The sequence below is a fragment of the Rhineura floridana genome, chromosome 2 (assembly GCF_030035675.1).
Source record: "Rhineura floridana isolate rRhiFlo1 chromosome 2, rRhiFlo1.hap2, whole genome shotgun sequence".
NCBI classification, from domain to species: domain Eukaryota; kingdom Metazoa; phylum Chordata; class Lepidosauria; order Squamata; family Rhineuridae; genus Rhineura; species Rhineura floridana.
This window is the reverse complement of record NC_084481.1, coordinates 224,213,468-224,224,224: the sequence shown is the minus strand read 5'-3', so window position 1 is coordinate 224,224,224 and position 10,757 is coordinate 224,213,468. Positions and strand designations below refer to the sequence as shown.

The following is a 10,757-nucleotide window of genomic DNA, read 5'->3' as shown; positions in this document are numbered from 1 at the left end:
ACCATGATTGAAAGTGCGGTACATTCCAGCTTCCTTTGCCTTTTTATAATGTACTTACTCGTTGAAACAGAAAGCCCAGCGTCCTGGAAAGGAAAGAAATGAAGGAGAACCAAATAAAGCTAGCAGTGACCAAAAAGCACCTTGCCGAGATGTACTGCATCCTTATCCTTGGACTGGGAATGTCTGATCAGCATCACATGGCTTGTGGAAAGTAAGGAAATGGTTATGCCTGGGATATGTTTTCTGTAACGGTGTCTGCTCTTTGTACCAAAAGGCTCGGAATAAAGCTAAAGGAGTCAAACGGTGATTTCTGAGTGGGTTGTCAAAACCAATGCTGTTTGAGAATCGTTCACTGAAACTGAAGGGAGACATGCAGCCTGATCCTTTGCATCTTTACTCGGAAGCAAGTCCCACAGAGTTCAGCAGGGAAGGGTTGCAGTTCAGTGGCAGAGCACCTGCTTTGCATGCAGAAGGCCACTGGTTCAATCCCCAGCTTCAGGTAGAGCTGGGAAAGCCTCCTGTGAAATCCTAGAGAATAGCTGCCAGTTAATGTAGGCAGTACTGATCTAGATGAACCCACTGTCTGACAGCTTCCTTTGTTTTTAAGGGAGTTTGGCTTGCTTTCAAGTAAATATGTATAACTTTCAGGTAAACGTGCACTGAAGGAATCTCTGTAAGGCTGCAATCTTAAGCAAAATTATTAGGGCATAAGGTCCCAGTGAACTCAGTGAGACTCGCTTCAAATTAAAATCACTTAGGATCACAGGACGTAGCCTAAAATTGTCATCATTCTTCTTTGGAAGTCGCTAAAATCAGTGGGGCATAACCTCTGGGTGAATGAGTTCAGAATCTGGTGGCACCTAGCATGCAAATAGCTATTGTAACTTTACAAAACTCATTACAATATTTGCTGTAAGATTCCTATGATTAGAACCATCACTCTGAGTTGCCTTGAGGCAGTATCTTGCCAGAGTCGTGGACTTGGCAAAGGAGTGTTAAAAGCCTGCACTATTCTGGAGATGCGTTTCCGCAGTAGCTAATTTTTAGACAATCTTTCTTAAAGCTTCTGAATAGCGAGGAAATACCTGAAAGGGGGCATGGCATGCCTTTTGCCCCACATTTATAGCTAAGGATGATATAATCTAGCAGTCTCAGTATGAAGAATTACAGTAGATGCTGCAGTATGAGTCATTTCAGAGTGACCTACATTTCTAGCACTTAGGGTGCTGGCTATCTCCTCTGGAGATACGATATGGGAGCAGTGGACTTTGGCTGACTGTTGCAGCATTTTGTAAGTTGTCTCCATCTTTGCTCAACCTATATATTTGGAAAGAAGGGCAAATATTGCAAAACTGAAGTGTCAGCAACTCCTTCCAAAGGAAACTAAACTTCGGTAAGCTCTGTGCCTCTGGAACATACCACTTGAAGTGTGGTGACTGCAACAGTATGAGGAGGTCTCGGCTGGGGGGGGCATGGAGGTTGTTGATCCAACAGGTTTTTCAGGGAGCCTTGGGCTGACTGCCACTTGGGGGAACCAATGGAAATACTGTGGCTGCCCGAGTTCCAGCCAAAGCTGTAACAATTGCTTGCAAAAATCCTTGAGTCAAGTAGCATAGCAACCCCCGCCATCTCCTTTCCCCAATGCCTGGTTCTCCAGTGTTGCTTCCAACCCCGTTAAGGTTGCAATTTCCAAGGGAAAAAATAGTTCTTGTGCCTTTAACAGAGATTTTCTATGCAGAAATCAGCAAGCACAGCGTTTCATGGGATGGAGATAAAGGGCTCATCTACACGGTGGTTTAGTGTGTGTTTGGTGTTACTCACACCTCCTTTCATTTCTCATGGTTCACACGATGTTACTGGCAAGCAGAAGCTATCTCACAGTTTCTCCCCTGAAAATCCATACTAACCCAATCCTCGATAATATGAAAAGTGAAAGAAAAATATATTCACTCTGTATCTCTAGTGCTTGCAGACGCTTTGCTCCAATACTTTTAGGTGGGTGTGTCAGTCGCTCCCCTCTCCACGCCCATTCCCCCCTCCTCCATTCTTTCATTTTGTTTCCTGTGGGCTTACAGACAACTTCCAGCCGCACTCTCCCATTCTGCTAGCATTTTTATGTTGCTGCAAACGGTGCGTTATTTTTCTTTTCCCCCTAACTTATGTGGAAAAGCATAACACAGCTCAGACAAAGCTTTGTGTTGCAGCTGTCTTGTACCAGTGAAAATACAAATAATTGCACTTCTGGTTGTTGTTTTTTAATGAAGCTAACTGGTAGAACAAACTGTGCGTGCTTGGTTGCCAGGTAACCAGAGGGAGTGGAAATGTTAAATTAGAGGGCATGGTCATTAGGAAACTGTGTGATTGATCCTTCCCCTCCAGCGTGAATAGAAAACACTGTGTTTGCAGCTGGCATTGAGCCCTTACTGTGGACAGTGCAGATAGAAAATGGAGGTAAAAACAGTGTCTTTAGTACAAAGTAATGCTCCCATGTGGATAAGCTTAAAGACTGTCTCCTTTTGGTCAGGGCTGTGGAGTCGGAGTCATGGAGTTGGAAGCAATTTTGGGTGGAGTCGGAGTCAGTAGAAATGTACCGACTCCGGCTTCAAAATAAATTTTGATTGACAAAATTTTAAAAATATAAATTCAAAATGTCAAAGAAGCTTCCCATGAAGTCAGCTGTAGTTGAGCATTTCACCATAACTCAGGATGGAAAACATTTTGTGTGTCAGTGTATGACACAGGACCCAGATGAAGACAAATGCTGTGATGCCAAGATCAGCGCATATTCAAGCAGCGATAAAAATGCTCCTATGAGAGCTTCCAATTTAAAAAGACATTTACAGCGCTTTCCAGGGCTGTGGAGTCAGAAGCAATTTTGGGTGGAGTCGGAGTCAGACAGTAGAAAAATAGAGGAGTCGGAGTCGAAGGTTTGGCGTACCAACTCCACAGCCCTGCTTTTGGTTGCTGAAGATCAAGTATCTGTTAAAGGCACCACAACAGAACTCTATTCTGACTGTGATAACGCTGCTCACAAACCAAAGACTGCCGATTTCACCAGTTGATCTCTAGAGCAGGTTGGGCACACTTCAGGCTTGCTGGAGCTGCTCCATCTTTTTTTAATTAGAAGCCTACTGTCTACCAGCCAGAGCCAGGCACAAAAAACATACAGTTAGAATGGAAGGGTGAGCAGGTTCTGAGCATAGGAATCTGCCATTTGGTACCAGAACTGAATTGAGCTCAATCCTTTCACACAACAGTCCACTCCTGCTTAGGTTTCTTCATTTCACCAACTTAATTTAGGTTGAAAAAGTAGTCTTGCTGTTGCTATTGCTCTACAATTGCAAGTCTTGCTGTGCTGCAAATCACCAACCAATTGTGCTCACGCCTGCTGTAGGGAGCCCCACTTCCTGCATCCCTCTCTTCCATCCCGCCCAGCCCAGGCTGCAATCTGTCAGGCATCAGGTTGCCATCTCTTCAGCTGGCCTCTGTAGCTGTTGTTGACAGTAGCTTGATCAGTAGGTCTTGCCAGGTGGTGCTTCTTTCCTGCGAAAAGCTTCATCTGCTGGTTTTTGCTACTGAAGGTGCAGCAGCAGGCTGGTTCTCCCCAGCCAGTTGCTGCTAACAACGATGAAGGTGGGAGCAGCCCTGGAGAGCCAGGCACTGCGGAGAAGAGATGGCAGACTTCAGCCTGGCCCCGTTTTGCTCTATGGCCTCCTTCCAGTATGTGGCTTGAAAGGGGAGGAGAAGCAGGAAATAAGAGCCCCTCTCTTGATATCTACACATGCAAAGTCAAGTTCATCATTGAAAGGGTCATTTCCTTGAAGTGTTTATGAGTCAAATTTAATTCTCCCTCTGCGGTTTGGACATCTTTCCTTTGATCTTTGTCCTGGTGCAGAGGACAAGAGTAAAAGCCATCTTGTTAACAACTTTATTTCAGATGGGCTATGCTTGCAAAAGCTTGCATGGGTGCTTTGTTGCTGGCAGGAAGCTGACTCTCAGAGTTGTATTTGTTCAGGGCAAAGGCCTTCCTACTTAGCTGGACACGAACTGCTGCAAGGGTATGATGGCCTGTACATTTTCAGAAAGACCACGAGACTGTAGGGAGACTGCATGGAGAAAGGAAAAGTTGGCTTGGCCGTGTTGGCAGCTTTAGGAGAGAAGCTGTAATGCCCTTAAAGGAGGTTGCCAGCCAGGAAATGAAAGCTGTTCTGGAACACAATGCCCAGTAATGGGCTTTTGCTGATACGATTCCAATGAAGTGTCAGGGCTCACCCTTTTAACTGGTAGGAAGAATTTCAGTGAGGCTTCAGTGGAGGTTAGCGGTCTTGGCAGGATCACAGAGAACCATCCCCGAGTACCGTGTTTTACAGTCTCTTCTGTATCAGTTTGTATCTGTGGAATCGAGAGCTTTGCTATTTTCCATGGCAAGGGTGTACATGGATATATCAGAAGGGCCATCAGATCACCACCTGGAAACTGTCCCTGTACTTTTTACAGGTGCTGCCAAATTGGGAGATGAAGCAGACCAGGCTTCTCAGGCCTGGTAGCAAACATGCTTCTGGAGGTGCCATGCATCGTGGGTGGAGGGAGCGGTGAAGAGCTAGGGAAAGCAGAAATCAATCTTTTAAAAGTTGAAAAACTGCAGGAGGCTGGGAAGTGGACTGGTGAGCATACCAGTTTGGGTTTTTTTTAAAAAAAAATTCTCTCCTGCCTTATTCTCCAAGGCCAATCAGCACTATATACTGCAGCTCCTGCTGCAAACGAAAACAACAGGTCTCCATGAGTTTGACCCAGGAGAGGAGTTGAATGGCTGCCTTTGGATGTAACACTACTTAACCATAGTTTAGCATTCTATGAGTGATAGGCAAGCATTGAGTTCGCCCTCTCCTCCAGTGCAACTGCAAGGAGGAATTTGGAAGTTTCCAGGTTTGCTTAACTGTGGCTTGCCATTTCATCCAAACTGACAAACTGTGGTCGATGTTTACTGTGGTGTGTTTGAAACAAGACAACTTGAAGTCAGTGCGTTAGACGTAGCTAAGCAAGGGGGAAAAGACAGAGGTGCTGTGATCTAAAAATAGGAAGAGAAACTATCCTCTTGTGGAAGTGGCCTACCTCCCAAAATGGTACAGTTCACAAACCTGTAGGTATTAGAAAACTCTCTTTTAAAAAGTTTTATTTATTTATTATATCCCGTCCTTCCTCTCAGCAGGAGCCCATGGCAGCAAACATAAACACTAAAAACAGTCCAAAACATATTAAAAACAAACTTTAAAATATATTAGAACAAAACATCCTTAAAAACATATTAAAAGCATCTTTAAAAACATCTTTAAAAAAAAAAGTTTTAAAAACATATTGAAAAGCAATTCCAACACAGACGCAGACTTGGATAAGGTCTCTACTGAAAAGGCTTGTTGAAAGAGGAAGGTCTTCAGTAGGCGCCAAAATGATAACAGAAATTGTGCCTGTCTAATATTTAGTGGGAGGGAATTCCAAAGGGTAGGTGCCACCACACTAAAGGTCCATATCCTGTGTTGTGCAGAATGGACCTCGTAATAAGATGGGATCTGCAGGAGGCCTTCACCTGCAGAGAGCAGTGATCAACTGGGTATATTATAAGGGGTAAGATGATCTTTCATGTATCCTGGTCCCAAGTTACATAGGGCTTTGTACACCAAACCCAGAACCTTCAACTTAGCCCGACAGCTAATAGGTAGCCAGTGTAATTCTTTCAGCAGCAGGGTGACATGTTGGCAATACACGCTGCCACATTTTGCACCAGCTGCAGCTTCTGGACCAACCTCAAGGATAGCTCCACATAGAGCGCATTACAGGAATCCAGCCTGGAGATTACCAGTGTGTGAACAGCAGTGGTCAGACTATTCTGGTCCAGAATGGCCGCAGCTGTCTCACCAGCCAAAGCTGGTAAAAGGCACTCCTAGCCACTGAGGACACCTGGGCCTCTAGTGACTAAGAGGGATCCAGGAGAACCCCCAGACTACGGATCTGATCTTGCAGAGGGAGTACTTAAATAACATCTGCCTCAAAAATACAGTGAATTATCTCCGTGGTCAAAGTACAATATTTTGGAAAAATAGGACAGTATTGTGCAAGTAGAACTTCTACTTGTGCAATTGGACTTCATCTCCCCTTGCATACACCCTACGCCATCCACAGATTTGCTCTGGGGGTTGGGGGAAACCCAGGACTGGTGCTAAAGGGCCTTGGCTGGGGGCCCCTGAGAGGCCCCTCGATAGGGTGGGTGAAGAGTAGCGCTCCCCTTCCGCAATCTGCAGCAGAGTACTGCCGCGGATCACAGGGAGAGAGCTTCTCAGCTGCCCACCTGTTCGCTGGCTCCACTTACCTGTCTCTTCTGTCTTTTGCAGCTGAACGGGCTGCCATTAACCAAGATGGCAGCTGAGATTTCCCTAAGATGCTGATGCCCCGCCGCCATCTTGGTTGATGGCAGGGGTGCGCACACATAGCACCCATGCGTTCCATCAACCAAGATGGCGGCGGAGGCTTCAGCCCCTTAGGGAAACCTCAGCTGCCATCTTGGTTAATGGCAGCCCAGTGTGCACAGCCGCAAAAGACAGGAGAGACAGGTAGGTGGGGTGTACGTGTGCATGTGCATGCACTGGGGCCCAGGGCAAGCTGGTGCCAGCCCTGGGGAAACCCCAGAACAGATTGAGAGGTGGAGGAGAGAGAGGCAAGTCCCACTGCACAAGCTGAAGTTGTTCTGCTTGTGTAATTATTTAGCTGAATACTGCCCATAAAGTCCAAGGGCAGATAACATGAGGACTCTCCAACCTGGTTCCCTCCAGATGTTTTAAAGGACTACGGCTCCCATCAGCCCCAGCCAGCATGGATGTGTAGATTTGGGCAGATGGGAGTTGTAGTCGAAAACATCTGGACGGAACCAGGTTGGCAACGGCTGGCTTAGAAGCTAGGCCAGCTGTAGCTTTTCTTGGCGGGGAGGAGTGAGGCTTGGATGCTTGAACCTTGGAGAGCGCTATGGGTGGAGCAGCCAGAGGTACATCTGTTGAGGGGTATGGAGTACGTGAAGTAAGAGAATGCCCCAGAGCTCACAACACTATCACTGAGGTATCTGGCTAGCAGCACACTTGATTTATGCAAGGTCTGGTAGGGTTTCAGACGACAGGTCTAGGAGCTCCCTGGACTCTGCACCGTGTGAAAACCAAGTGGGCAGTGCTGGCTTCCAGACCACGGGAAGCTGCCTTAAACTAGGTCCATTTGACTTATCAAGCCCAGTCATTACCTGCTGTGACTGGCAGTGGCTGTCTTGGAATCTCACGCAGAGGATCTTTTCACCTAACCTGCTACTACTGGATCTCTTTTATCTGGATATACCAGGGACTGAACCTGGGGTCTTTGGCATGCAGTGTTGCAGAGTAGCGAAATTAGATATTTGAGTGTCTGAGTGAGCTTTGTGTATTTGAATCTTTGCTAAAGATTACACCTTCCCTGGAATTAGTCAGACTGAGACTTTAAGCTTTAAAATAAGAAAATAACTACTTTATTCTGGAAGTACATACTTGATAGGAAAGAGTTCTACATCTAGCTAGCTAGCTAAGTTGGAGATGCAAACACTAAGCCTAGTGTTTGCCCTCATGCTTGGAGGAGAGGGAGAGACAAAGAGAAGATGTCTGCTCTCCCTCTCAAGAGAAAGAAGAAGAAGGAAGGAGGAAGGAGATGTGGTCAACATCCTATGCATATCAGTCTAGCTGGGAGAGTCAGCAGCAGATCAAAGGATAGGTATTAGCCTAGCAACCAGGAGGTCTCCTCTCTAGCTAGCCTTTTTAACCCCATGCAGCCTCAATCCACCAGTTCGAGTTGAACCACATATCCCAACATGCAAAGCATGTGCTCTGTCATAAGAACATAAGAAGAGCCTGCTGGATCAGGCCAGTGGCCCATCTAGTCCAGCATCCTGTTCTCACAGTGGCCAACCAGGTGCCTGGGGGAAGCCCACAAGCAGGACCCGAGTGCAAGAACACTCTCCCCTCCTGAAGCTTCCGGCAACTGGTTTTCAGAAGCATGCTGCCTCTGACTAGGGTGGCAGAGCACAGCCATCATGGCTAGTAGCCATTGATAGCCCTGTCCTCCATGAATTTGTCTAATCTTCTTTTAAAGCCATTCAAGCTGGTGGCCATTACTGCATCTTGTGGGAGCAAATTCCATAGTTTAACTATGCGCTGAGTAAAGAAGTACTTCCTTTTGTCTGTCCTGAATCTTCCAACATTCAGCTTCTTTGAATGTCCACGAGTTCTAGTATTATGAGAGAGGGAGAAGAACTTTTCTCTATCCACTTTCTCAATGCCATGCATAATTTTATACACTTCTATTATGTCTCCTCTGACCCGCCTTTTCTCTAAACTAAAAAGCCCCAAATGCTGCAACCTTTCCTCGTAAGGGAGTCGCTCCATCCCCTTGATCATTCTGGTTGCCCTCTTCTGAACCTTTTCCAACTCTATAATATCCTTTTTGAGATGAGGCGACCAGAACTGTACACAGTATTCCAAATGCGGCCACACCATAGATTTATACAACGGCATGATGATATCGGCTGTTTTATTTTCAATACCTTTCCTAATTATTGCTAGCATGGAATTTGCCTTTTTCACAGCTGCCGCACACTGGGTCGACATTTTCATCGTGCTGTCCACTACAACCCCGAGGTCTCTCTCCTGGTCGGTCACCGCCAGTTCAGACCCCATGAGCGTATATGTGAAATTAAGATTTTTTGCTCCAATATGCATAATTTTACACTTGTTTATATTGAATTGCATTTGCCATTTTTCCGCCCATTCACTCAGTTTGGAGAGGTCTTTTTGGAGCTCTTCGCAATCCCTTTTTGTTTTAACAACCCTGAACAATTTAGTGTCGTCAGCAAACTTGGCCACTTCACTGCTCACTCCTAATTCTAGGTCATTAATGAACAAGTTGAAAAGTACAGGTCCCAATACCGATCCTTGAGGGACTCCACTTTCTACAGCCCTCCATTGGGAGAACTGTCCGTTTATTCCTACTCTCTGCTTTCTGCTTCTTAACCAATTCCTTATCCACAAGAGGACCTCTCCTCTTATTCCATGACTGCTAAGCTTCCTCAGAAGCCTTTGGTGAGGTACCTTGTCAAACGCTTTTTGAAAGTCTAAGTACACTATGTCCACTGGATCACCTCTATCTATATGCTTGTTGACACTCTCAAAGAATTCTAATAGGTTACTGAGACAGGACTTTCCCTTGCAGAAGCCATGCTGGCTCTGCTTCAGCAAGGCTTGTTCTTCTATGTGCTTAGTTAATCTAGCTTTAATCATACTTTCTACCAGTTTTCCAGGGACAGAAGTTAAGCTAACTGGCCTGTAATTTCTGGGATCCCCTCTGGATCCCTTTTTGAAGATTGGTGTTACATTTGCCACTTTCCAGTCCTCAGGCACGGAGGAGGACCGAGGGACAAGTTACATATTTTAGTTAGCAGATCAGCAATTTCACCTTTCAGTTCTTTGAGAACTCTCCGGTGGATGCCATCCGGGCCCGGTGATTTGTCAGTTTTTATATTGTCCATTAAGCTTAGAACTTCCTCTCTCGTTACCATTATTTGTCTTAGTTCCTCAGAATCCCTTCCTGCAAATGTTAGTTCAGGTTCAGGGATCTGCCCTATATCTTCCACTGTGAAGACAGATGCAAAGAATTCATTTAGCTTCTCTGCAATCTCCTTATCGTTCTTTAGTACACCTTTGACTCCCTTATCATCCAAGGGTCCAATTGTCTCCCTAGATGGTCTCCTGCTTTGAATGTATTTATAGAATTTTTTGTCGTTGGTTTTTATGTTCTTAGCAATGTGCTCCTCAAATTCTTTTTTAGCATCCCTTATTGTCTTCTTGCATTTCTTTTGCCAGAGTTTGTGTTCTTTTTTATTTTCTTCATTCGGACAAGACTTCCATTTTCTGAAGGAAGACTTTTTGCCTCTAAGAGCTTCCTTGACTTTGCTTGTTAACCATGCTGGCATCTTCTTGGCCCTGGCGGTACCTTTTCTGATCTGCGGTATGCACTCCAGTTGAGCTTCTAATATAGTGTTTTTAAACAACTTCCAAGCATTTTCGAGTGATGTGACCCTCTGGACTTTGTTTTTCAGCTTTCTTTTTACCAATCCCCTCATTTTTGTGAAGTTTCCTCTTTTGAAGTCAAATGTGACCATGTTGGATTTTCTTGGCAATTGGCCAGTTACATGTATGTTTAATTTAATAGCACTGTGGTCACTGCTCCCAATCGGTTCAACAACACTTTCATCTCGCACCAGGTCCCGGTCCCCACTGAGGATTAAGTCCAGGGTTGCCGTCCCTCTGGTCGGTTCCATGACCAACTGATCTAGGGAATAGTCATTTAGAATATCTGGAAACTTTGCTTCTTTGTCATGACTGGAACACATATGCAGCCAGTCTATGTCCGGGTAGTTGAAGTCACCCATTACTACCACCTTTCCTAGTTTGGATGCTTCCTCAATTTCATATCTCATCTCAAGGCCTCCCTGAGCAGTTTGATCAGGGGGACGATAGAGCTACAGATCCCAGCAGCTGCTCAACCCTGCCAACATCTGGCACCAACCATGATTTTTAACTGTGCCTGTGCCACATCCATAAAAACAGCACGGCCCCCTAGTATATAATTTCTGCTCATTCCTGTTAGGCCACGTAGCTCATCAGTGGACTCCCCTTTTGGGGGAATGGATGCTCACA

General features: G+C 45.5%; 1 protein-coding gene across 5 annotated transcripts in view; it reads left to right on the top strand.

The window, feature by feature from the left end:
* PPP1R36 (protein phosphatase 1 regulatory subunit 36) overlaps positions 1–10,757 on the top strand; it is a 78,174-nt gene that overhangs the window by 52,119 nt on the left and 15,298 nt on the right. For all 5 annotated transcript variants that reach the window (XM_061612359.1, XM_061612360.1, XM_061612358.1 and 2 more), the window contains one exon: positions 71–211. In XM_061612359.1, the coding sequence (XP_061468343.1) occupies positions 71–211 (141 nt within the window). The remainder of the gene's footprint in view (positions 1–70; positions 212–10,757) is intronic.